The sequence below is a fragment of the Ictidomys tridecemlineatus genome, chromosome 2, assembly GCF_052094955.1.
Source record: "Ictidomys tridecemlineatus isolate mIctTri1 chromosome 2, mIctTri1.hap1, whole genome shotgun sequence".
Classification (NCBI taxonomy): Eukaryota; Metazoa; Chordata; class Mammalia; order Rodentia; family Sciuridae; genus Ictidomys; species Ictidomys tridecemlineatus.
Window position 1 is genome coordinate 35,915,878 of NC_135478.1, and position 21,940 is coordinate 35,937,817.

At 39.1% G+C, this 21,940-nt stretch overlaps 1 protein-coding gene across 8 annotated transcripts in view; it reads left to right on the forward strand.

Annotated features, from left to right (window-relative positions):
* The window catches only part of Thrb (thyroid hormone receptor beta), a 369,155-nt gene that overhangs the window by 319,244 nt on the left and 27,971 nt on the right, over positions 1-21,940 (forward strand). For 7 of the 8 annotated variants that reach the window (XM_078038291.1, XM_078038289.1, XM_078038293.1 and 4 more), the window contains one exon: positions 20,123-20,223. In XM_078038291.1, the coding sequence (XP_077894417.1) occupies positions 20,123-20,223 (101 nt within the window). Of the gene's footprint in view, positions 1-1,400; positions 1,914-20,122; positions 20,224-21,940 lie in introns of those variants that run through there. The other variant, XM_005317268.5, reaches the window with a different exon arrangement.

A 21,940-nucleotide genomic window follows, 5' to 3' on the forward strand; every position in this document is an offset into this window, starting at 1 on the left:
CTAAGTTGCTGAGGCTGGCCTTCAACACGTGATCCTCTTGCCTCAGCCTCCCAAACCACTGGATTACAGGTATGAGCCTCCATGCCCGGCTGTCCAATGATTTTTACTCCCTCCTTTCTCCTGTATGCCCCTGCTGCAGAATTCCATGTTGCAACTGATGGCTGGAGCTACAGATTCAAAGCAAAGATCTCATTGTGAAGTATTACAGTGTGGCATTGTCTGTGGCCCCTCAGGAGTGAAAGACCAACAAGGTCACATAGTGATGGACCAGCAGAGACCCAAATGTAAGCTGAGGCCAGCCCAGCAGTATGTCCAAGGTGCTCCTAGCTTAATAGCTTCAGCTCTTACTGACATATGAGGTAGAACAACACATGGATCTGGACACATACACTGGCCACCTTCCACAGGGAGAAGAGGCCATTAGTAATCGCTTTGGGGAGCATTTGCCATCCAATTTGATATTTGTTAACTTCTCAGTTCAAAGATATGACTATTCTTACAGAGAACACTTTTCTCTCTTAAATCATCATCTTCAAATACCAATATGTGCGTGAATATACTTAAATAGCATTAAAGCTTGAAAATAATTTCAAAAGCAGATTTGGATGGAAATAAAACAGGTGTATTAAAATTTTCTGACTACTAATGATCAGAGTTTTGTTGAGCACAAACAGAACAGGAGGACGGCTATACTTTCCTCTCGCATCCTTATGAACAAAGTATAAAGACGGTTAAGTTGCTGGTCTCTCGTAGATTAGTACGAATGACATAAAAGATGATCAGGTGCATGGAACAGGACAGAATGCACAGCGTCCAACACCATTTGCAACTGTGGCCTTCCTTGGCATGTTTTAAAAACCAGTGGGACCCGTGTGTCATGGGAGAATAGTGGATCCTGCCAGTAAAAGCCAATCAGTCACACTCAACAACAGATTCGACCATGAACGTTGGTACAACCAGATTAATGTGTTGGAGTCAGTTGTCGGGCTCATTACTACTGGATTTTCTCTGGTCCATGATAATGAACTAGATTATTGATTTTAGGATTGTCTGTGTATTCGAGGATATTCTCTAAGATGTCTTTATACTATTTCATGCTTAAGTTGTCATTCTGTCATAATGACATAACAATGAGTAATCATTTTCTAATCGTGTTGAACGAGGTTAAAACCGTGTATAAAATGAATCTTCCCGGCTTGAGAGCAACAGGCACATTCTTGCTGTTGCTCCCCTATCTGGGTGGAGGTCACTCCTACCTGCCTGCCATCTTCCCCAGGAATTAGCTGCATGCCCAGCTTAAGACCTGTATAGTGATAAATCTGCTTTCCAATATGTTTGAATGGCAGGAGAGCTCCAAAGACACCTCCGTCTAAATAGGATTTTAGCACTTCAGGTGCTGTTCCAAAGTACAGCAGGCTGGGTTGCTGTGTTGGTTGGTGGTGTTTATTCATCTCCCCTTCTCATTTCATGTGTATGTATGTTTGCTTCTCGGCGTATATGCCCGGCTCTCGGGGTGTATGGGTTTGGTGAATGCATGCGTAGAGTGTGTGTATATGTAAAGTAGAAACCGAACCAGGATCACAAAATGAACTACTGTATGCAAGAAATATATGAAGTGCACCCGGCTGCCGGCAGCAATTGCTACATGCAGCCCACTGACTATTTCACGTATTTTGAAGACAGTCCGGGTTACAGTGGTTGTGATGTTCAGGCTGTGCCCAGTAACAACAGATATATGGAACAGGCCTGGGCACTGAATCAGCCTTATACCTGTAGTTACCCTGGAAACATGTTGAAAAGCAAGGACTCTGACTTGGACATGGCCCTGAATCAATACAGCCAACCTGAATATTTCCCCGAAGAAAAGCCTACTTTTTCTCAAGCGAAGTCGCCATCCTACTCTCAAAAAAAAGGTAGGGACCCTTTTTGCTTCCATTTGTTCAAAGTTCCGGGGTTTGTTTCCGTTTCGTTTTAAAAGTTTAGTTTTGTGTCTGGCTTCTTCAAATCTTTGGATTTGAACGGCGAACATTTGAAATGAAAAGCAGCAGAGAGAGATGTTGCTAGGTGATTGAAGGGCTCCGAGAACACTAAGATTTCCAAGCATTTTCTTTCTTCATGTATAAAAGCAGGATAGGTTGGTTTTCTGGGCTGTGTTTGGCATGTGAGGACAAATGTATGTACATCCCAAAATATTACTATTTTCTTTGCTTAAAAAAAAAAAAAATACGTGAAATCTTCTCTTGCTGGCTAGGTGTGGTAGTGTTTGAGCTGGGATCATTCTCACCTGTTCAAGTTCAGACCAAAAAATTCACTAGACTTTTTCTTAGCACTTTAGAGTAAAAGTTTATTTTTGGTAAGCACTAAAATAATGAATTTTTTTTATAGTACTATCAGTTGGTAGGTGACACTTTGTAAATATTCATTTTCACAGATTTATTTTTCCATGTAAACTGTAGAAAATCTATTTGTGACCACAAACTGGAATAATGTAAAACTCCAACAGTAATAGATATACTTTACCCACACATTGTGTCCTTAAAGTTTAACATGTCTGCAATCAACTCCAATGAACTTGCTATATAAAAGCAAGTGAAATATCCTTTAGAATATCCAATGTTAAAATAAGGGCAATATCCCTTTATCTTAGTTTTCTATCCATAGAACATTTCTTGCATTAACAAAAATAAAAGCAAATGGGCACTACTACTGGAACTACTGATGTAATTTCTGAAGAAGTGCTTTTAAAAAAAAAAAAAGTTTAAATTCTAGTATGGAGATGCCAGAACTTGTTTCTTTCTGATTATGACCTATAAGACATTGCTTAGGGAACTACAATTTCTCTGTGAAAGTAATCTTTAAATATTATGCTTTGTTTGTGGTTCCTATGAAAATTATCATTTGCTTTTCTTAATGTGACTCTGTAATTAAAAGTAGGCAGCTATGAAAACAAATCATTTAAAAACTAAAATCCCTGTTAACTTTTTACTAGATAGAGTGCTATTCTACAACTTCCAGATAGGAATTATGAAAGGGATCATAGCATTAAACATTTAATGTTGTTCATCTATAGTTTAAGTTCTGCATCCTCTTGAAGGGCATCAAAATTTCCCCCATTTATTGCAAGGGGACATGCCGTGAAAGTTCCCTAATGGGGACATTTGAGACAGATTGTGTGCTTTTTTTCATTTAACGTCAGAGTAATATACCTTTGAAAAGAAGAAATTAACATTGCCTCATTAAACATGACAGGTTGTACCTTTAGTAATGTTGCAGGATCAGAATAAAACAGTGGTATCTGTCTATCTGCAGATTCTACTATTCTTAAAAATTCCTGCAGAACTTTCTGGTCTCTTTTCCTTTTGTTTTTTTTTTTTTTTCATTATATTTTCTTCAAGCAGCACTGGGGAAAAGTTGCTTATAAAATACAAAGCCAGGGATTCTTTACTAATTAATTGGATGCATGAACTAGAGGAAAAGACGCATCATATGCATATATTGATGTAATTTCTCAAAGCCATATGCCATCGAAAGGCCACTGCCACCTGCCAGACTCAGTAAATCAAAGCAGGCAAGTAGTCTTAAATGCACCATTATTTACTGTTACAAGTCTTCAAGTAAATCCCAGTAAAACTAAACCCAGCTGTTAACTGTCTCTTAGGACAAAAGGTTGTACCCAACATGTTTATCCATATCGATCCACTATTGATTTTTATTGTTGGAAGATACAAGTAGGGTCTCGTTAAGACAAGACCATAAACAGGTGTTCAGTGGGGCAGGCCTCATTTTCAATTGGATTTTCATCTATTTCATGAAAGTCGTAATTCCTTTGTTGCTGTCACAGTAGCTCTATGAATCTTCAGTAATGCAGCTGCTTTTTTTTTTTAATGGTTTAGTCTCTAAACTTTAATTAGAGCTTCCTAATCGTCTTGTTTAAAAGTATATATGTATGTATTAAAAGTACACATGGAAGGAAAGCTAGGAGAGTAGTAGGCTTACCAGCATGGGGGAATATTTGCTTATACAAAGCCAGGGATTACTTAATTGGTAGACTTTAGAGTGACATGTAGTTTTCCTCGTGTTTATGTTTCTTTCATTTGTAAGCAAGGAAAGAAAAAAATTATCATTTACTCCTGAAGCCCTGCAAACATGAACCAAGTCTGAAGTCAGACTTCAATTCACTGAATCACATTTAAAATAAAACTTTGAGACCAAAGATTAGGTCAATGTCATTTTCACACCGAGAAGAACTGAAATGCAGAACATAGGATTTTTCTGATTTTTTTTTCCCATGGGGAAGATGAGAACAAAATTTGAATATTTTTTAAACATTAGGGACAAATAGAACCCTACCAATAAGACACAAGCTACTTAGTTACTGTCTTATGGCATGATCATTATTTGTTGTTTGAGTTGGTCACCATGGCCAGGTCTAATTGCATGCATCCGTTCTGGAGGAAGGAGAAATGCTAAGTTTGGGAATCAGATGAAGAACTGACAGTCAAGTTATTGTGCTTCTCTTTTGTGGCTGGGGTTCCAGCATAGTTAAAAGTTGACAAATCTCCACTATCTCCCAACCTTCCTACCCTCTCTCTCTCTGTCCCCACACCATTCTCTCTTTTCTCCGTCTACGGGCTATTAACAACAGACATTCCAATTACATTCCAAAGTCCTGGAACAGCTTATATCTGGCCACCCTGAAAGGCAGCTTTGCCAGTCACCCTCTGTCCATTTAAAGAGAATCCTTCCCAGGAGTCTGTACTGGGCAACTCTCCCGCGCAGGACTTTCTGCATTACCTTCTATATGCCATCTTCATAGAACCCTCACCTTCAACAAGTTAATTGCTAGAGCATTTGCATCGGACTCAAGTTATCAGTCCAGGAGAAGGACTTTCTGGTTTTCACTTGGGCCAAGGAGATGGGGTGTTGGTCTGTTTAAGTTTTGCTTTGGATTGCATAGCTACATTTTTAGCTTTGCTGAAAGAAAAATAACTGAAGCAGAAACTCCACAGAAAACTGTACTTTCTGATTCTGCTTTTATTGTGTAAGACAAGATTCATTCTCTTTTCATATTCTGTTGCCTCCATGTGACATGAGGAATGGAAATGAAATGGTAAGTCAGGAGACGTTTGAAGTGGCCCACATCAAGAGGACTGGATTAAAAAGAAGAGTTAAGCCCCAAAGAAATAGGATTTCTAATCAGAAATTCTTTGGCCTCTTTTAAAATCAGAGAACGGTTGCTACACGGTGGAATTGGGGATGGGGAGATTCAAAATTCTATACCCCAAAATGATGTGATATGAAAAACGGGTGCTGTTCATCCCTAGAATCATACCCAGTCTAGGGAAAAGCAAGCAGGACATGGAAGATTATGAATTCCACTCCATAATCACTCTCGGCTATAAACTTGAATGTAAGATGACATACTATGTCCTCCCTGTTCTCCTTCCTTCTCTCATCCTTTATTTCCCTTCCAACACTCTGTCTTCCTCCCCACATCTTTCCTCTTCCCCTCTAGTTGAATTTAAGTTAAATACAGATGCGATCAGTTCACCCAGAGAACTGTTATGTCTTAAAGTGATGTCTGTAATACTCGAATACTGAGGCAAGAGGGTCACAGGTTCAAAGCCAGCCTTGGTAATGGAGCGATGCCCTAAGCAACGTAGGGAGACCCTGTCTCAAAATTTTTAAAGGGCTGGAGATGTGGCTCAGAGGTTGAGGGCCCTGGTACCAAAAAAATAAGTGAGTAAAGGTAACACTTTAATGGTTAATACAACTACAGTGTTTGGGGTTTTTTTTTTTTAACAACCTGTATATAATCGGGAGGATGCTGGTGTAAGGATAGAATTTTTAAACTATTAACAATACCACTCCAGAAAGAAATACTACCATTTTTAAATAAATAATATTCATTTAACACATTTGGTATTCAAAAGATTAAATGAAGTGACTCTCAGCCACAGACATGGGAGAGAGGTAAAGAGCAGTAATAGTTTTCAAAACAACTTTAAGAACAGACATAAAATGAACCCACTTTTCCCTTTCCTTTCCCGAGGAGTAGGTATCTGTCTTGTCCAAGGCACATTCTCCAGGATCTCACCTCATGCCCTAACCAAATCCTAAAGCACACACTGCCATTCCTTAGGAGGAAGGTGAGGGTGGAATCCCTTGCACAACTAAGTCAGATCCCTGGGGCAGGAATGACGGTGCTAACTTCCCACATGTGGAAATGGACATCACCACCTTGCATCCCTCCATGAATACTTTTTCCACAGCCAAGGTCAAAGCTTCCTTCTCAGCTCCCAGCCCTCAGAAGCCTTCAGCTGGAGGTTGGTGCTCCCCACTCCACTGGCCCCGACTTAAGGACTTCATCTTCTCCTGGGTCCTCAGTACCCACTTGATACATTTATTTTTCCCAGAGACTGCTGAGCAGCCATGCGCTGTCCTTGGTACCACTCTCTTCTCAGAGCCCTGGAACTAGCTGCTTTATTATTTTTTAATTTTTTTTATTCTAATTTGTTATATATGACACAGAATGATTACAATTCATATTACACATACAGAGCACAACATTTCATATCTGGTTGTATACAAAATATATTCACACCATACATCTACTTGGGGTGATGATGACCATCTCATTCCACCATCTTACCAACCCCCCATTCCCTTTATGAGTCAGCATCGTATCAAAGAAAACACTTGGCCTTTGGTTTTGGGGATTGGCTAACTTCACTTAGCATTCTCTAACTCCATTCATTTACAGCAAATGCCACGATTTTGTTCTCTTTAAATGTGGGATAAAACTCCATTGTATATTTTATATATTACACACACACACACCATATTTTCTTTATCCATTCATCTACTGATGGACACCTTGCCTGGTTCCATAGTTTGGCTGTTGTGAATCGTGTTGCTATAAACATGGGTATGCACGTATCACTGTAGTATGCTGACTTTGCATAACTCTTCAGGGTAAATACTGAAGAGCGATACAGCTGGATCATATGGCAGTTCTATTCCTAGTCTTTTGAGGAATCTCCATACCAATTTCCATGGTGGTAGTGTTAATTTATCATCATAGATTGTAAAAGTGTGCCTCTTTCTCCCCATGTTCTCTAGCATTTATTATTATGTATATTCTTGGCTGCCATTCTAATGGGAAATCTCAGTGTAGTTTTTATTTGTATGTCCCTAATTGCTAATGATGTTGAACATTTTTTTTCACATATCTGTTGGCCATTTGTATTTCTTCTGAGAAGTGTATATTTAGTTCATTTGCCCATTTATTAAGTGTATTGTTTCTTTTTGTATTTTTTTAGCTCTTTATATAATTTGGATATTAATCCTCTGTCAAAAGAATAACCAAGGATTTTCTTTCCATCATGTAGGTTCTCTCTTCACATTGTTTCCTTTGCTGTGCAAAAGCTTTTTAATTTTTTAATAAATATGCCATCATATTTATTAATTCTTGGTGTTATTTCCTGAGCTTTAGGAATCCTGTTGAGAAAGACCTGTGCCTATATGCTGGAATACTGACCCATCATTTTCTACTATGAGTTGCATAGTTTGTGGTCTAATTCCTAGCTCTTTAATCCATTTTGAGTTGAATTTTGTGCAGAATGAGAGAGATCCAGTCTCTTTTTCAATTCTCTCTCTCATTTGTGGAAGACAGATGAGCTATGGATAACCAGTTTATTCAGCACCATTTATTTAAAAGCCTATCTTTTCTCCAATGTATGTTTTTAACCTTTGGGTGATCTGTCTTCTGCTCAGTTGGTTTATGTGTCTGTTTTTATGCCAGTACCATGCAATATTTTTTTCTATACACTATAATTTGAAGTCGGGTATTATAATGCTACCAACATTGAGGTTTTTTTTTTTTGAGGGGGGGGTGCTTAGAATTGCTTTGGCTCTTCTGGGTCTCTTATTTTTCCAAATGAAAGTTTAGAACAGTTACTTCTTAATATATGCATATTGTCATTGGTATTTTGATGTGGATTGCATTGAATCTATGTATTGCTTTTGACAATTTGGCCATTTTTAACCATTACTTCTGTTTATCCAGGAATATGGGAGATTGCCTTGTGTCGTCTTCAATGTCTTCCTTCGGGGCTCTATAGTTTTCATTGTAGAGGTCTTTTACCTCCTTGGTTAGATTTATCCCTTGTTTGGTTTTTGTTGTTGCTATTTTGAGGCTATTATGAATAGGATTGTTTTCCTGATTTCTCTTGGCAGAATCATTATTGATATATTTTAAAAAGTCATTAAATTTTCTATCTTTGTTTTGTTGAGTCTGATTACTAGCTCTAGAAGTCTTCTGGTGGAGCTTTTTGGATCTTCTGAGTAGAGGAACAGTGTGAGTTTGACTTCTATCCTTTTTATTTCCTTCTCTTGCCTAATTGCTCTGGCTAAAATTTCTCTTCCTATATTGAATAAGGCTGGTGAGAGTGGATATCCTAAATTTTGTTCCAGATTTTAAAGGAACTGCTTTCAGTCCCCTCCCCCATTCACTATAATGTTGGTGTTGGACTTGTCATAGATGGCCTTTAAAATATTGAAGTTAGTTCCTTCTATCCTTAGTTTCAGTATTTTTTTTTTCATCATGAATGGGTGCTCAATTTTGTCAAAGGAATTTTCCCATATCTATTGATTTTTGTCCTTAATTGTATTTAGGTAGTAAATTGCATTTATTGATCTCTGCATGTTAAACCACCCTTGTAATTATGAGATAAAAACTGACTTAATGTTGAATATTATTTGCTAATATTTTACTAAGAAATTTTGCATCTAAATTCATGAGGGATATTGGTCTGTAGTTTTATTTCCTTGATGAGTCCTTATCTGGTTTGGGTATGTGGGTGATACTAGCTTTACAGAATGAATTTGGAAGTAGTCCATCATTTCATGGAATTTATTTGTGCAGCATTGGCATTCGTTTTTCCTTATAGGTCTGATAGAATTCAGCTCAGAACCCATCTGGTCCTGGACTTTTCTATGTTGGAAGGCTTTTTATTACTGCTTCTATCTTACTGCTAGATATTGGTCTCTTTAGGTTTTCCATGCCCCCTTGATTCAATTTTGACAGGTCATGTGTGTCTAGAAATGTATTCATTCCTTCTAGGTTTTCCAATTTACTAAGATGTAAAGTCTTAAAATAGTGCTGAATGACTTGATTTCTGTGATCATTTCTCCTTTTTCATCTTTAATTCTATTAATTTGGATCTTTTTAATTTTGCTTAGTTTGGCTAAGGGCTTATCAATCTTTTCAAAGAACCAAGTCTTATTGATCCTTTAATGCTTTTATTCTCTATTTCTTTGAGGTTTTTTTTTTTAAATTTGTTCTATTTAGTTGTACATGACAGTGTAGAAGGTATTTCAATTCTCTGATTGTATATGGTGTAGAGATGCACCATTCATGCAATCATACATGTACCTAGAGTAATAATGTCCATTTCCATCATCTTTCCTACCCTCCTAACCCCTTCATTTTACCCAATCCAAAGTTCTTCCATTATTTCCTTTCTTCTACTGGAATTGGTTTGCTCTTGTTTTTCAAAACCTTGAGATGCATCATTAGATTTAGAATCTTTCTGATTTTCTTAAATAAATATTCATAGTTATAAGCATTCCCCTTAGAACCACAGTGTCCCAGAGATTCTGGTATGTTGTACAAACTTGAGGCAACATGTTACCTTGATTTTTTTCATATTGCTTGTTAGGTTTTATGTATCTGTTGGGATGAATTTTTCTTCCCCTCTCATGTGTGGGCCTTCTCTTGCCAAAGTATTGTGCAATATCAATATCTTTAGTATTCTTTATCTCACTTGAATGTAAGAACTTTTTAATTTCTCATTCATCATTGAAAAGTGTGTTATTCAATATCCATGTGTTTCCATAGTTGTTTGATGCTGATTTATAATTTGATTCCATTAGGATAAGATGCAAGGAATTATATCAATTTTTTTTGTATTTGCCAAGAGTTGTTTTGTGGTTTAAATATGGTCTATTTTAGAACAGATTCCATGAGCAGCTGAGAAAATAGTGAATTTGGCTCTTGTTGGATGAAATATTCTACAGGTGCCTGTTAACCAGACATACATCAAATGGACTTAAGTCTGAAGAGTATGAGTTTATGCCTCGGTGACATGAGTGTTGGTGAGAAGTTTGTCAAAATTTATCCAGTATTATACTAGGGTCTGTCTGAGTAAGTTCAGTAGTGTCTATTTTGTGTAATTAGGTCCACTAATGTTTGGGTCATAAATATCTACTATTGTCTTAGCTTATTTTTTAGTCATAGGTGGACACACTTTTATTTATACCACATAAATAATTATGGATTGAACCAGTGCCTCATGCATGCAAGGCAAGCACTCTACCACTGAGCTACAACCCCAGCCACCTAATGTTATCTTCTTTTTGGATTGTCCCCTTTACCATTATTAGTGACCTTCCTTGTCTCTTTTAATTTTGACTTGATTGGCTTGAAATTTGCTTTGTGGGATATAAGAGTAACTTATTGCTGCTTATTTTCAGGCTCCCTTTGTATGGAAGGAATTTCATTTTCAGTTCGTGGCAGTCTTTGTCTTGTAAGGTGTGTCTCTTGCAAATTACATATAGCTGGGTCTTGTTTTTTAAATCCATTCTGCCAGCCTGGTTTTTAATTGAAGAGTTGAGACCATTTACATTCAATGTTATTGTAGAGATATTTTTATTAATTCTTGCCATTTGATTTCTAATGTTTAACTTGGGTGTTGAAGGGTTCTTGAAGTATTTCTTTAAATTCTGCTCTCTTGGCTTAGTAGTCATCAATTCTTATCATTTCTGCCTATCTTGAAAAGTTTTTATCTCTTCTTTGATTATGAAGGATAGCTTTTCTAGATATAGCAATCTTGTTTGACAGTTATTTTCTTTCAGGACTCGGAACACATCATTCTATGCCCTACTGGGTTTCAGAATTTGTGCTGAGAAATCTGAATTACTTCTGATTGGCTTGCTTCTAAATGCAACCTGACATTTTTCTCTTGAAATTCCATCCTTGTTCTGTATGTCAGGGATTTTAATCATGATGTGTCATGGAGAGGTTCTTTTTGATCTTGTCTATTTAGGGTTCTGAATGAATCCTATATCTGGATGTCCATCTCATTCTCAAGGTTTGGAAATTTTTGTTATTTCCCTGAAGAGGTTATCCATGCCATTAGCTTGCATCTTACAACGCACATCAATTCCAGTGATTCTTAAATGTGGTCTCTCAATGTTGCCCCAGAGATCTTGTATATTCCAGTTATGGTTACTTATCTGAATGTTCAAGGCTGGCCACTTTGTCTTCCAACTCTGAGATTCTATCTTAGCATGGTCTACTTTAGTAGACTTTCAACTCAACATTTGATTTATTGTCTTCCATTTCCAAGATTGGTTCTTTTTTAATATCGATATATCCTTACTGACTTGATCATTTACTGGCTTAATTCATTCAGTTTTTCTGTGTTCTCTTGAAATTCACTGATCATTTTATTAGTTGTTCTTTAGTATTCTTTATCTGGTATTTTACCCACTTCAATATCTTTGCAGTCAATTGCTGGTGAATTATGAACTTTAGGAGGCAACATGTTACCTTGGGTTTTTTTTTTTTTCTTCATATTCCTGTGTTGGAATGAATTTCTCTCCACCCCTCATCTGTGGACCTTTAGAGCTCAAAGTATTGTGCAATATCAAGTTGTGAATTTTTCCAAGTGGGTTTATAGGATAGTTTCCCTGCTAGTCCTTTGGTGATGATTAGTGTATTTTGATATGCTGTGTCAGAACTTTCCCTGTCGGTCTCAAAACAGTGGGGTCCTTGTTGTAGATCTGGCGGTTGTATTCAGGAGGGCATGTTCTATGATTGCTTTTCCTCACTCCCATAATCCTTTAGAATGTACAGTTGTCAAGTGATCTAGAATGAGACCCCTCAAAAGTATAGTGTCCACAACCTTTCTGTTAATTCTACTTTTGGCATAAGAATAGGATGATCAGGAGGGGAGCCTGGCCATTAGTATGGGGGTTTGGCCTCTTATATTGCTGAAATTTGAGCATGGTTAATTTGTTTGTGGAGCAAGGTGCACTGGGTTTTGTTCAGCAAGTTGTAGGGTCCTAGTTGACTCCCAGAATGTCACATAAGAGGGGGGAAACAAACAACATACAGCATTAAAATAAATACCCAGTATCTCTATCACTAATTACTGAAAAAAAACAATAATTAGCTATAAACTAGATCTGGCAATAAACAACAGGTGTCCCACAGTACTAATAACTACAACAACATGAATGGTAGGGGCAGGAATTATATTACTCAGATATAGTCTTAAGGGAAAAGAAAATGTGTTAGAAGAGTAAAATAAAGTTTAGAATGTTCAAAATGATAACAAAGCAGAAGAGATGTAGCAAATGATGGTTATAGTAGAGGAGAAAAAGTAAATAAGAGAACAAGAAAACTTGGCAACTGGGGAAAAGAAACAAATGTTTGTAATACATACATACACACCAATCACAAAATATAGATATGAAAAATTCTTAATTAAAAATATTTTCTCCCCTGAGGTGGACAGTCACTGCCTATGCCGACTGTCATGCATTCTGTTTCACTTTGGGCTATGCATCCCTGAGACCGAGCAAGGACTGGGGGTTGTCAGACCCTTCCCGTGTTGCTCACGGAGCTGCCAGCTGGAGTGACCCAAAACTGAAGCTGGTTGAAACCCCTCTCACCAGTATAAGGTAGGACAGGAAGCAGAGACTGACCTGGTTGGGGCTTAGCTCTAGTTAGACCTTTGGGACTTTGTTGGGTAGTATCTTCTCTGGAGATTACATCAACACACCCTTAGAGCCAGAAAGATGGGGTCTCGGATGGGGATCTAGATCTGACAAGCCTCCCAAGAATTCTCATAGGGTGGCCAGCCAACGCTTCATGGGTCTCTCATACTTTGCCACCCATGAATGTGGCCATCCCAGGTTCAGTCCCCAAGAGTCACCATGTTCACCTTTTCCCAACTTCAGCTGGTCAGATGCGCCTCCAGACTTGAAGGCAGAGTCGGGTGCACACCCCTGTTTATCTGACTTGAGTCCCCTTGGGTACAATCCTCCCCGTGCCTGTTGGATTCACGTTCTCTTAGGTCACCCTAGGCCCAAGAGTAGGTAGTGCCAGGACAGTATGGCAATCTTTGGATGGCCACAGTGACAAGATGACTCCCGCTCTGCACTTTTTGGTAAGAAATTCAGAAGACTTTTCAGACACCAGCTCACTCTGTGGACTCTGGTTCAGCTACATTCAGACTGTTTTTATGTTCTACAGGTTTTCCCATATCACATTTATGCACTGTATTTCTGTTGGTGTGATCCCTCCCCTCTGCAGTGAAATGGAGCCACTGCTGAGACCCCCTTGGGTCCAATGTACACTTTCTTTCTTGCTTATTTATTCAGTGCACTCAAATTTCTAGGTCTCTCAGAGAATCCTATCTGATATTGAATTTCAGTGAATTCCCTCTTTCACCTACCTCTCTGAGAAGCAGTATTCCCACACTCCTTAAATCCTGACTCATGGAGCAACTGGAAATGCAACCTTCCTCTAAGGCACCATCTTGACCTTTCTCTTTACCCCAACCGTAGTCCTGTGGTACACAAGCACACATGATGGAACAGTCTATGTCAAATCTGATCACATCATGAGCACCAGGAAGGCACTAAGCTCTTAGCATTCTGTAAGGTGCACATAGACAAGGAGATCGGCTTATCACAGCAGTAATATTTTCCCCAATTAAAAAAAAAAACCTATCCGGCCCCTTCCCCTTCATGCAATATACAGCTGAAGAATTGATGACCTACATTTTGGGAATCATAACCTTGAATTCTATTCTGAATAGATCTTTTAGATTAAAAGGAAAATATTTTTGTCAAGTATACAGGAGATGACAGTGGTAGAGTGCTTGCACGGCATGTGTGAAGCTCTGGGTTCAATCCTCAGCACCACATAAAAATAAATAAATTAAAAAGAAAAAGCATGCAGGAGATGATATAACTGTGTGAGCCAAAAGCCATAAACTGACTCTCAAAATTAGAAGTCATTCTCACCCATTTCTGATGAACCCTTCCTTCTTCCCCACTCTTCATGTACACTTTACCTTCCCGCTTCCTAATCTCTGCCTTCATTTTTACCAAAGAGCTGATATTAACGAGAAAGGTAGCGTTATTTCATAACAGCAGCTTAATTGAAATTTTTCCACCAAGACGAATGTTTATAAGAATCTCACTTTCAAAAAGAAATATGTTCTCTTTCAATTTTCTTGGACTATTTGATAAAAATTCGTGAAATATTTCCTATACAGTGATATAATACAGGAATAAAGGGCAGTGGACATTGAGTATCAGAACTGGATACAATAGTATCGGGGCTGACTGCGGAGGTAGGAAGGAAGCCTGTTTGTGGGGGTTCCTTGCCCCCCTGTGAGAATTTGGGCTTGGGGGTTGCCAACCTTTCACATGAAGCAAGCATTCTAGATTTTATGTGAAATCCTTTAAGAAAAAAAAAAAAACTGAGCCAAGCTTTAAACACTCTGTGAGCCAAGCACTGTAGACTGCCAGTACATGTACCCTTTTGATTAAAATTCTGACTGAAATTCATTATACCAATTTATTTCCCCTCTCAGTGATTTGCATTTTCAAGTGTTTTCACTCTAATTGTGGATTGAAAGGTTATGTTGGCTACTAAGAACTCCGAGCTAGGACTTCTTGTGCATGAAATTTTATTATACCCTAGCCTGGCCCAACAACTATGTTTTAGTTTCAGGATCTGAGTCAAAACAAATAATCCAAAATTGCTTTGCCCCTTTTCCTGCCTCAAGACCTCAGGTAGGAACCAGAGCCCCTGGTCATGGATTAATCTCCAGCCTGCGTCATCTCCCTACCAATGTATGTAAGTTTGAAGTCTTAGAGCTCCACTGTCTTCTATATCCCAGTACCAAGGACCCAGCCAAAGGGCAAAGTATAAAAAAAAAAAAAAAAAAAAAAAGATGCTCGGTGACTTCAAAAGGGACCAGAGGGACAACAGTAGCTATTCTGAGGGAAGATTTGGTGAAGTTAGAGAGCCTGGGGCAGTTCTGCTGACAGTCTAGAGGCTCGCTTTCATTGCTGCCTATAAAGTCCATGGTGTTTTGAATTTTTGCCCAGGAACGTATACACACTGAAGGCTCATACATGTTTGTTCAATATGTGAATGGACGGGTGATTTAACTGATGCAGTATCTATCACAGGGTTAAAGATTAACAAGGTATGAAGCCTGATTCCTAACACCAAAAGTTGAATGAAAAAGGAATCAAGTATGTTGGGATATACCATTTGGGGGTTTTAAGTATGTAAAGAAGTGGAAGAAGGTAGCAGGGGTGGAAAGGCCTGACAAGGTAACTCCACATCCTATACAACCCCAAGAGGATCCTAATTAGAATAAGTTATACTCCGTGTATGTACAGTATGCCCAAAAAAACTCTACTGTCATGCATCTCTAAAAAGAATAATAAGGGTCTGAGCTATAGGATGAAATCTAATAGAATTGGAAGAAGGAGTTTCATCCTGTATCTTGTGCCTAACCCACCCAGAGTTCTACAAGATAATCAGAATTCATTTTAACTTCCTTGGGGGTTTATTAACCAAATTTCTTTAGCAAGTACTTGAGAAAACTGGCAGAGGCAGTTCCTCAGATGAACAGTGTAGCTTCTAGGTCCTTCTTACCTTGCGTGAGCTGCAGAGTCTTTCCCAGGACCAGAGAGAACTGGTAAGGAAGCAGTCTTATCCAAAAATTCAGATTAGCCACACGAAAATGTTGTTAAACTCTGCCCCTTCTTCCTAGGGGGCACCTTCTACTTTAGGTCTACCATCAAGATTAATCAGCTTCATATTCCATTGCATAAGGGCTGTGTGTCTGCCAAGGGGGCAAGAAGAACCAAGGTTTCTCCTAGGACCTGCCAAACTGTTATCATTCACTTAAAAAAAAATTAAACTAGCCAGACTTCTGATTTCACCTACACAGGAGAAAGCATGGAATCTAGTCTAAACCCCAAAGCCAAGCTTACCATCTGTTGCGTAATTTCCCCTTCCACACTCCAATTCCCTCTTAGAATCATTTTTTTTAAAAAATTAGTATTAGTTGAAACATGGATGAACCTTGAAAACATTATGCTAAGGGAAAAGCCAGCCACAAAAGACCATGTATGGTATGATCCCATTTGTAAAAAATGTCCAGAATGGGCAAATCGAGTATCGGTTTGCCTAGAGCAGAAAGGCTAGAGGTGATGGAAGAAGGAGGGTATGGAGTTCCCTTTGGGGTTGATGAAAATAAGATTGACAGCAGTGATGGTTTCACAACTCTGTGAATACATTAAAAGCCATTGAGTTATATACATGAGTTAATTATCTCTTAATATTTTACCATGTCAACCTATTTTACACTAAGCAATTAGACATTGCCAAATGTCAACTAAAAGCAATTCCCAAGTCCTTTATTGAGTAGTCTGTGTTCATAAAAATATGCTAAATAAAGTGACAGCATATTCCATTCGTTGGAAAAGTAATGCATGCGAGCAAATAAGAGCCGGAGAAATATATCAGTCTTCAATTATCACATGTCATTATGGGTCTGGTTATGGTTTACATATAAGATGTCCCATAAAAGCTCATGTGTGGGATAATGCAAGAATTTTCAGAGCTGAAGTGATTAGATTGAGAGGTGTAACCTAGTCAGTAAGTTAATCCACTGATGTGGATTAACAGGGCAGGTAGGATATGGCTACAGGAAGTAGGTCACTGGGGGTGTGCCTTGGGTGTTTATATTTTGTCCTTGGTGAGTGAAGTATCTGTTTCTTGGCTGCCATGAACTGAGCAGTTTTTATCTGCCACACTTTATGGTAGAAAGTTCCGTCTCATCTCAGGTCCACACCTGTGGAGTCTGTTGATCCTACACGGACGGAACCCCTGAAACTATGAGCCAAAATAGAATTTTCCTTTCTGAATTGTTTTGGTCACAGTGATGAAGAGCTGACTAAAGAGGTCTTAATTTCTTCTGGGGAATTCTTAATCAGGCTTTTTTTTTTTTAATAGCAATTACCTAGGACAAAGCATGGTTGCATTTCTTCAAACGACCAGTGTAGCTTCAGGACTGTGTCTCATGTTTGTTTCTAGACAGAACCCAACACTGACACACCCAGTAGTGTCCACATGTTATAGCAGGAGAGCTAGTGTTGTATGTGCATTTTTGCCTTCATCGTGCACACTGGCCAGCATGTGACTCATTTGGTGCATGTGAAAAGGAATCAGCAAAATTGAACAGCAACCAGTGGCCAAGTTCTCTGGGAGAAAGGTGACCATGCGATGTTGCCAGGCGTACGTACCCAGTTACCAAGGAGAATCCCTCTCTGCACAGTCACTAGGTGTGGGATGTTATTTAAGGATGAATAATGGACTTAAGGCATAATGACTGATGTATCATTATTGGTGACTGTTTTAGAGAAAAAGAAAGCGACGGGTGGGGTGCACTAGTGTGATCATGTAAGCGACTGCCACCAACTCAGGTCGACATTTCTGAACAAGGTTTGATGATTTAACTAAAGACATTTGATCACCTCCACCCACCAAGAAAACGGGAAATAATGCAAACCACCTATCCCCTGTCCGTCAGAATATGAGAGGAGTCCATCCCACTCTCCAGAACTTTCAAGAATCCCAAGAGTCAGATGGTGTGGCCACCTAAATCAGAAATCCTTGGTGTCCTGCTGGTAGAATGAAAGATGATGACTTACCAGAATTTGGACAACTCTAGCTCTGGTCATTAAAGTTCTCAGACGTGTATGATGGTGTGGATATCAGGTGTCCCTCCAAAGCTCCTGTGTTAAGGCAGGAATATTCAGAGATCATGAGAGCTGTAACCTAATCAGTCCACCCTAGTTGGAATGGACTGACTGGGTGATGACTACTGGCAGATGGGATGTGGATAGAGGCGGTGGGTCCCTGGGGGCATGCCTTAAGAGTGTGCATCTTCCTTGTGGCCCCTCTTTCATCTCTCCTGCCTCCTGACCACCATGAGCACAGCAGCTTTCCTCCACTGACCTTCCACCATGATGTTCTGCCTCATCTCCCGCCCAGAGCAATGGAGTGCATCAATCATGACCTAAATCTCAGAAGCCATGGGCCAAAATAAACTTTCCCCCCCTAAGTTGTTATCAGGAATTTTTGTCACAGCAATGCCAAGCTGATGAACATATCTGGTCATACCACTCTGTTTGCTCAGGGGTACACAGTTGAAAAGTATAAGTCGTCAAGCTATAGCTCTCCTGACGCCATCAAATATGTACATAAATGTGCTGCCTTTACAAGGAAGATGCTTGTTCTAATAATGGGGTTATTTTGTTGTTAAATCGCTTTACACTTTACAAGTAGATGTGTACGCACCACATGAGTACCCGTCCTCTCCACCACTTGTCATTTTTGTTTAAAACCATCCTCCCAAGTGCGAACCGGTGTCTCTCACGGTGAGATACCAGTGGATTTCCATTTCTCATGATCTTTCCTTCATTTTCACCTTTTTCTTTTGTTGAGGAATGTCCAGACCTAGAGCAACCACCAAGTTGCCTACACTTCCCAAAGGAAGAAACCATGTTTATTCATTTATACTCTCAGCACCTACCTAGTGCTTAGCACAGAGTATCTACTCAATGTTGTCAGATTCGTGACACACACACCCCATTTTGGCTCCTCCTCCTGCCCAGATCCCTCCCAGAATTCTCCTTGGAAAAACAGTTTGAGAGTTTTGAAAACCTTGAAGTGAACTCAACAGATGAGTCATGGTTTGCATGATGCAAAAGTAAACCAGGAGAAGCTGCGATATTTTAAAAATATAATTTGTACATTACCAAATCTCTTTGAAGTCATTTATCTACCTCCTAAGAAGTAACATCTTTTCTAAATTAAAGGCTGAGCAAAATGGTTTCTAAGAAATTATGAAAAGGATTCATTTCCTCCCGTTTGTGGAGAGTAAGCCCTCAGTGATCTATTTTAATAAAGGTCTATGGAAAATGTCATGGTAAAATAGAGAGTATCTTATGGTCATTTCAACCCAACTGATTTTTACTAAGAAAAGTTGACCAAGTCTAAGACCTTCATGAGAGCCAGAGTCAGGAGAATAAATTCATTTTCTGGGCCTCTCCCTTCTTCCCACCCCAATGAATCATGCCTTGATTATTTGGTCTTATCTGAAACCATCTGCTTCCATGGTGAAGTGCTAGTGTGTACGGAGCTGTGCTTGCCCTTCTGAACCAGTTTCTTGTGTGTGAGCCGCTTCTCCATGTGAAGGAGGGGAAGCAGGCGGGTTTTGTCTTTTTTTTTTTTTTAAACTTTCCCTCCTGGATCAATAAATTTCAACTAATAAAGGACACTAACGAAGGGAGTTATAGTTGGGTTTTCCTTTCCTTGGTCAATGGAGCCTGTATTACTCCACACTACCCAGTAATGTTGAATTGTGTATTATGAATTTACCAGATTTTTTTTTTAGATAGAATTTAAGTAGAAGGAATAAGACCATGTTTTAATCTTTGCTGGCAATTTCTAGTGGCCCTGTGGAAAATAAACCCTCAGAAGCCACTGTCTTCACATCAGGAGTGGTTAAAGATCCCCCGGACCTTTCCAACCATGGAGCCAAGTTCACCTCTACTCCAAAGTGCACCAAGCCTTTGAAGAACAAGGGCTGGGAATATAGATCAGTGTAGAGTACTGGCCTGGCATGCATGAGAGTCTGGGTTCCATTCCCAACATGGTGGCAGTTAAGAGAAGTTTTGAAATAAGCCTTGTGAAAAGAGACTTGTTGCCCAGAATTTGGAAGCACTCCAGGACTAGCATCTCTACTTGATTCACTGGCTCCAACAGGCTCCCAACAGCAGACGTGGTCTAACCTGTTTCTAAGGGTTGATGTTCACTCTCCAAGTGTGAGCTACTGTTTGGATGTCTTGTCTTTTCTATGGGTCCTCTTGGGAAACTCATGCTGTCTCTGGTCACATGACCTTAGCTGTGCTAGATCTGGACTGACAGTTTCCTCTTTGCCTTCTTTCACAGGATACATCCCCAGCTACTTAGACAAGGACGAGCTCTGTGTCGTGTGTGGTGACAAAGCCACTGGGTATCACTACCGCTGCATCACGTGTGAAGGCTGCAAGGTAAGCACCCTGGGTGCCCAGCACTCAACATAGGAAAGGATCAGAAATGGTACAGTTAACTCCCAATTAACATCAAATCCAGCATTCGTGGCCTGTGACCCACCAGGGGTCTGGTGCTGCTCTTCATGTTTGACACATTTCAGAACTGAACTCTTAGGGTTGGGGCTCAGTGGTAGAGTGCTTGCTAGTACATGTGAGGCACTGGGTTCAATCCTCAATAAATAGAATAAGGAGATCATATCCATCTACAATTTTTAAAAAAAGAACTATTTCACCAAATTGTAAGTAACTACATGAAGTTTTGTGAGTGTGACATCTGGTTTCTTTACCCCTCCAAGTATTTTTTTTTTTTAAAGAGAGAGTGAGAGAGGAGAGAGAGTGAGAGAGAATTTTTAATATTTATTTTATTTAGTTCTCAGTGGACACAACATCTTTGTTGGTATGTGGTGCTGAGGATCGAACCCGGGTCGCACGCATGCCAGACGAGCGCGCTACCGCTTGAGCCCCAGCCCCCCTCCAAGTATTTTTAAAGCAGGAAGAAAATGAAAATTTTTAAACTTTTACTGTGAGTTTTTTTTTTTTAATGCATTTCTATCCCAAGAAAATGCCATTTCTCCTCCCATTTTATCTGCAGTACTGGAGGAGACAGGGTCTGCTCTGCCGCAGGCTGCTTCCACCATTCATCTGCATGAATCTGTCCACTTTTAAGGGTTCCATTAGGAAATATCTTTAAGGCTACTTAGACTCAATTATGTTCTGAAATTTATCCAAAGTGGCTTTCTGTAAAGGCTGTAGTAAATACCTGATGGATAGCCAGACTAATTTTATTCTCTGCAGACCTTTCTTAAGATCCTTGACAAGAACATACCAGTAATCAACAGTCAAAGCGAGCCTAAATTTGCCTACTTAGAATCTTTGTCAACAAAATTAATCTTTATGGAAAACATCTTTTGGCCTGACAACCTAGCCTAGAAAAATAGTTTATCATAAAAAAGCTAAAGCCAGTGCTATATCCCTCATTCAGCTAATGCAGTATAAATGAAGATATATTTAAAAACTGGGGACTTTCAAATTTTCTTGACCTTTTTTTATATCTGAAATTTAAGTATCACAATATGTAAACTAAAATTTGTACAACTCCATTTTCACCCACCTTATCTCCTCTTCTTCCGATATACCCTATTCCTCCTCCTGCTAACCCCCAAAATTAACATGTTAGTTCATTACCAACCAAGGTGTGGTTTTCCACTGCCCTAGTGGAATACTTGCCGTGCATGAAATTTGGAAATGCTTAGAAGTCTGCTTATAATGTTGACACGATACATCCCCTAAAGTCCCAAGGCCTTTTATCTGCAACACTGTTGTTTGAGACCCTGTTACATAACTTTCCATTCATCCAGACCCTTTTGATCTTGGATGCTGTAGTTCTTTAACAAAGACTGGGCTGAAGGTTGCCATTATGTCCATGAAAATAACATCTTAAGGAATTTCATGAAGCTAATTACAAGTAAGTCCTAGCTATTTATTAATTAGGAGACTTGTAGTCTCTCTTAAAAGCACAGTTTTATTGGCTTGATTTGAAAGTCATAAAACCATGTAACATTCTCTCATTCCAAAAACTCAGTAATTGAAACTAGCCTTCCCCACCACCACCACCAATTAGCCTCAATTCAGAAGGCTTTACCTGACTGATTATGCAGCATTGAAATTCTTTTAA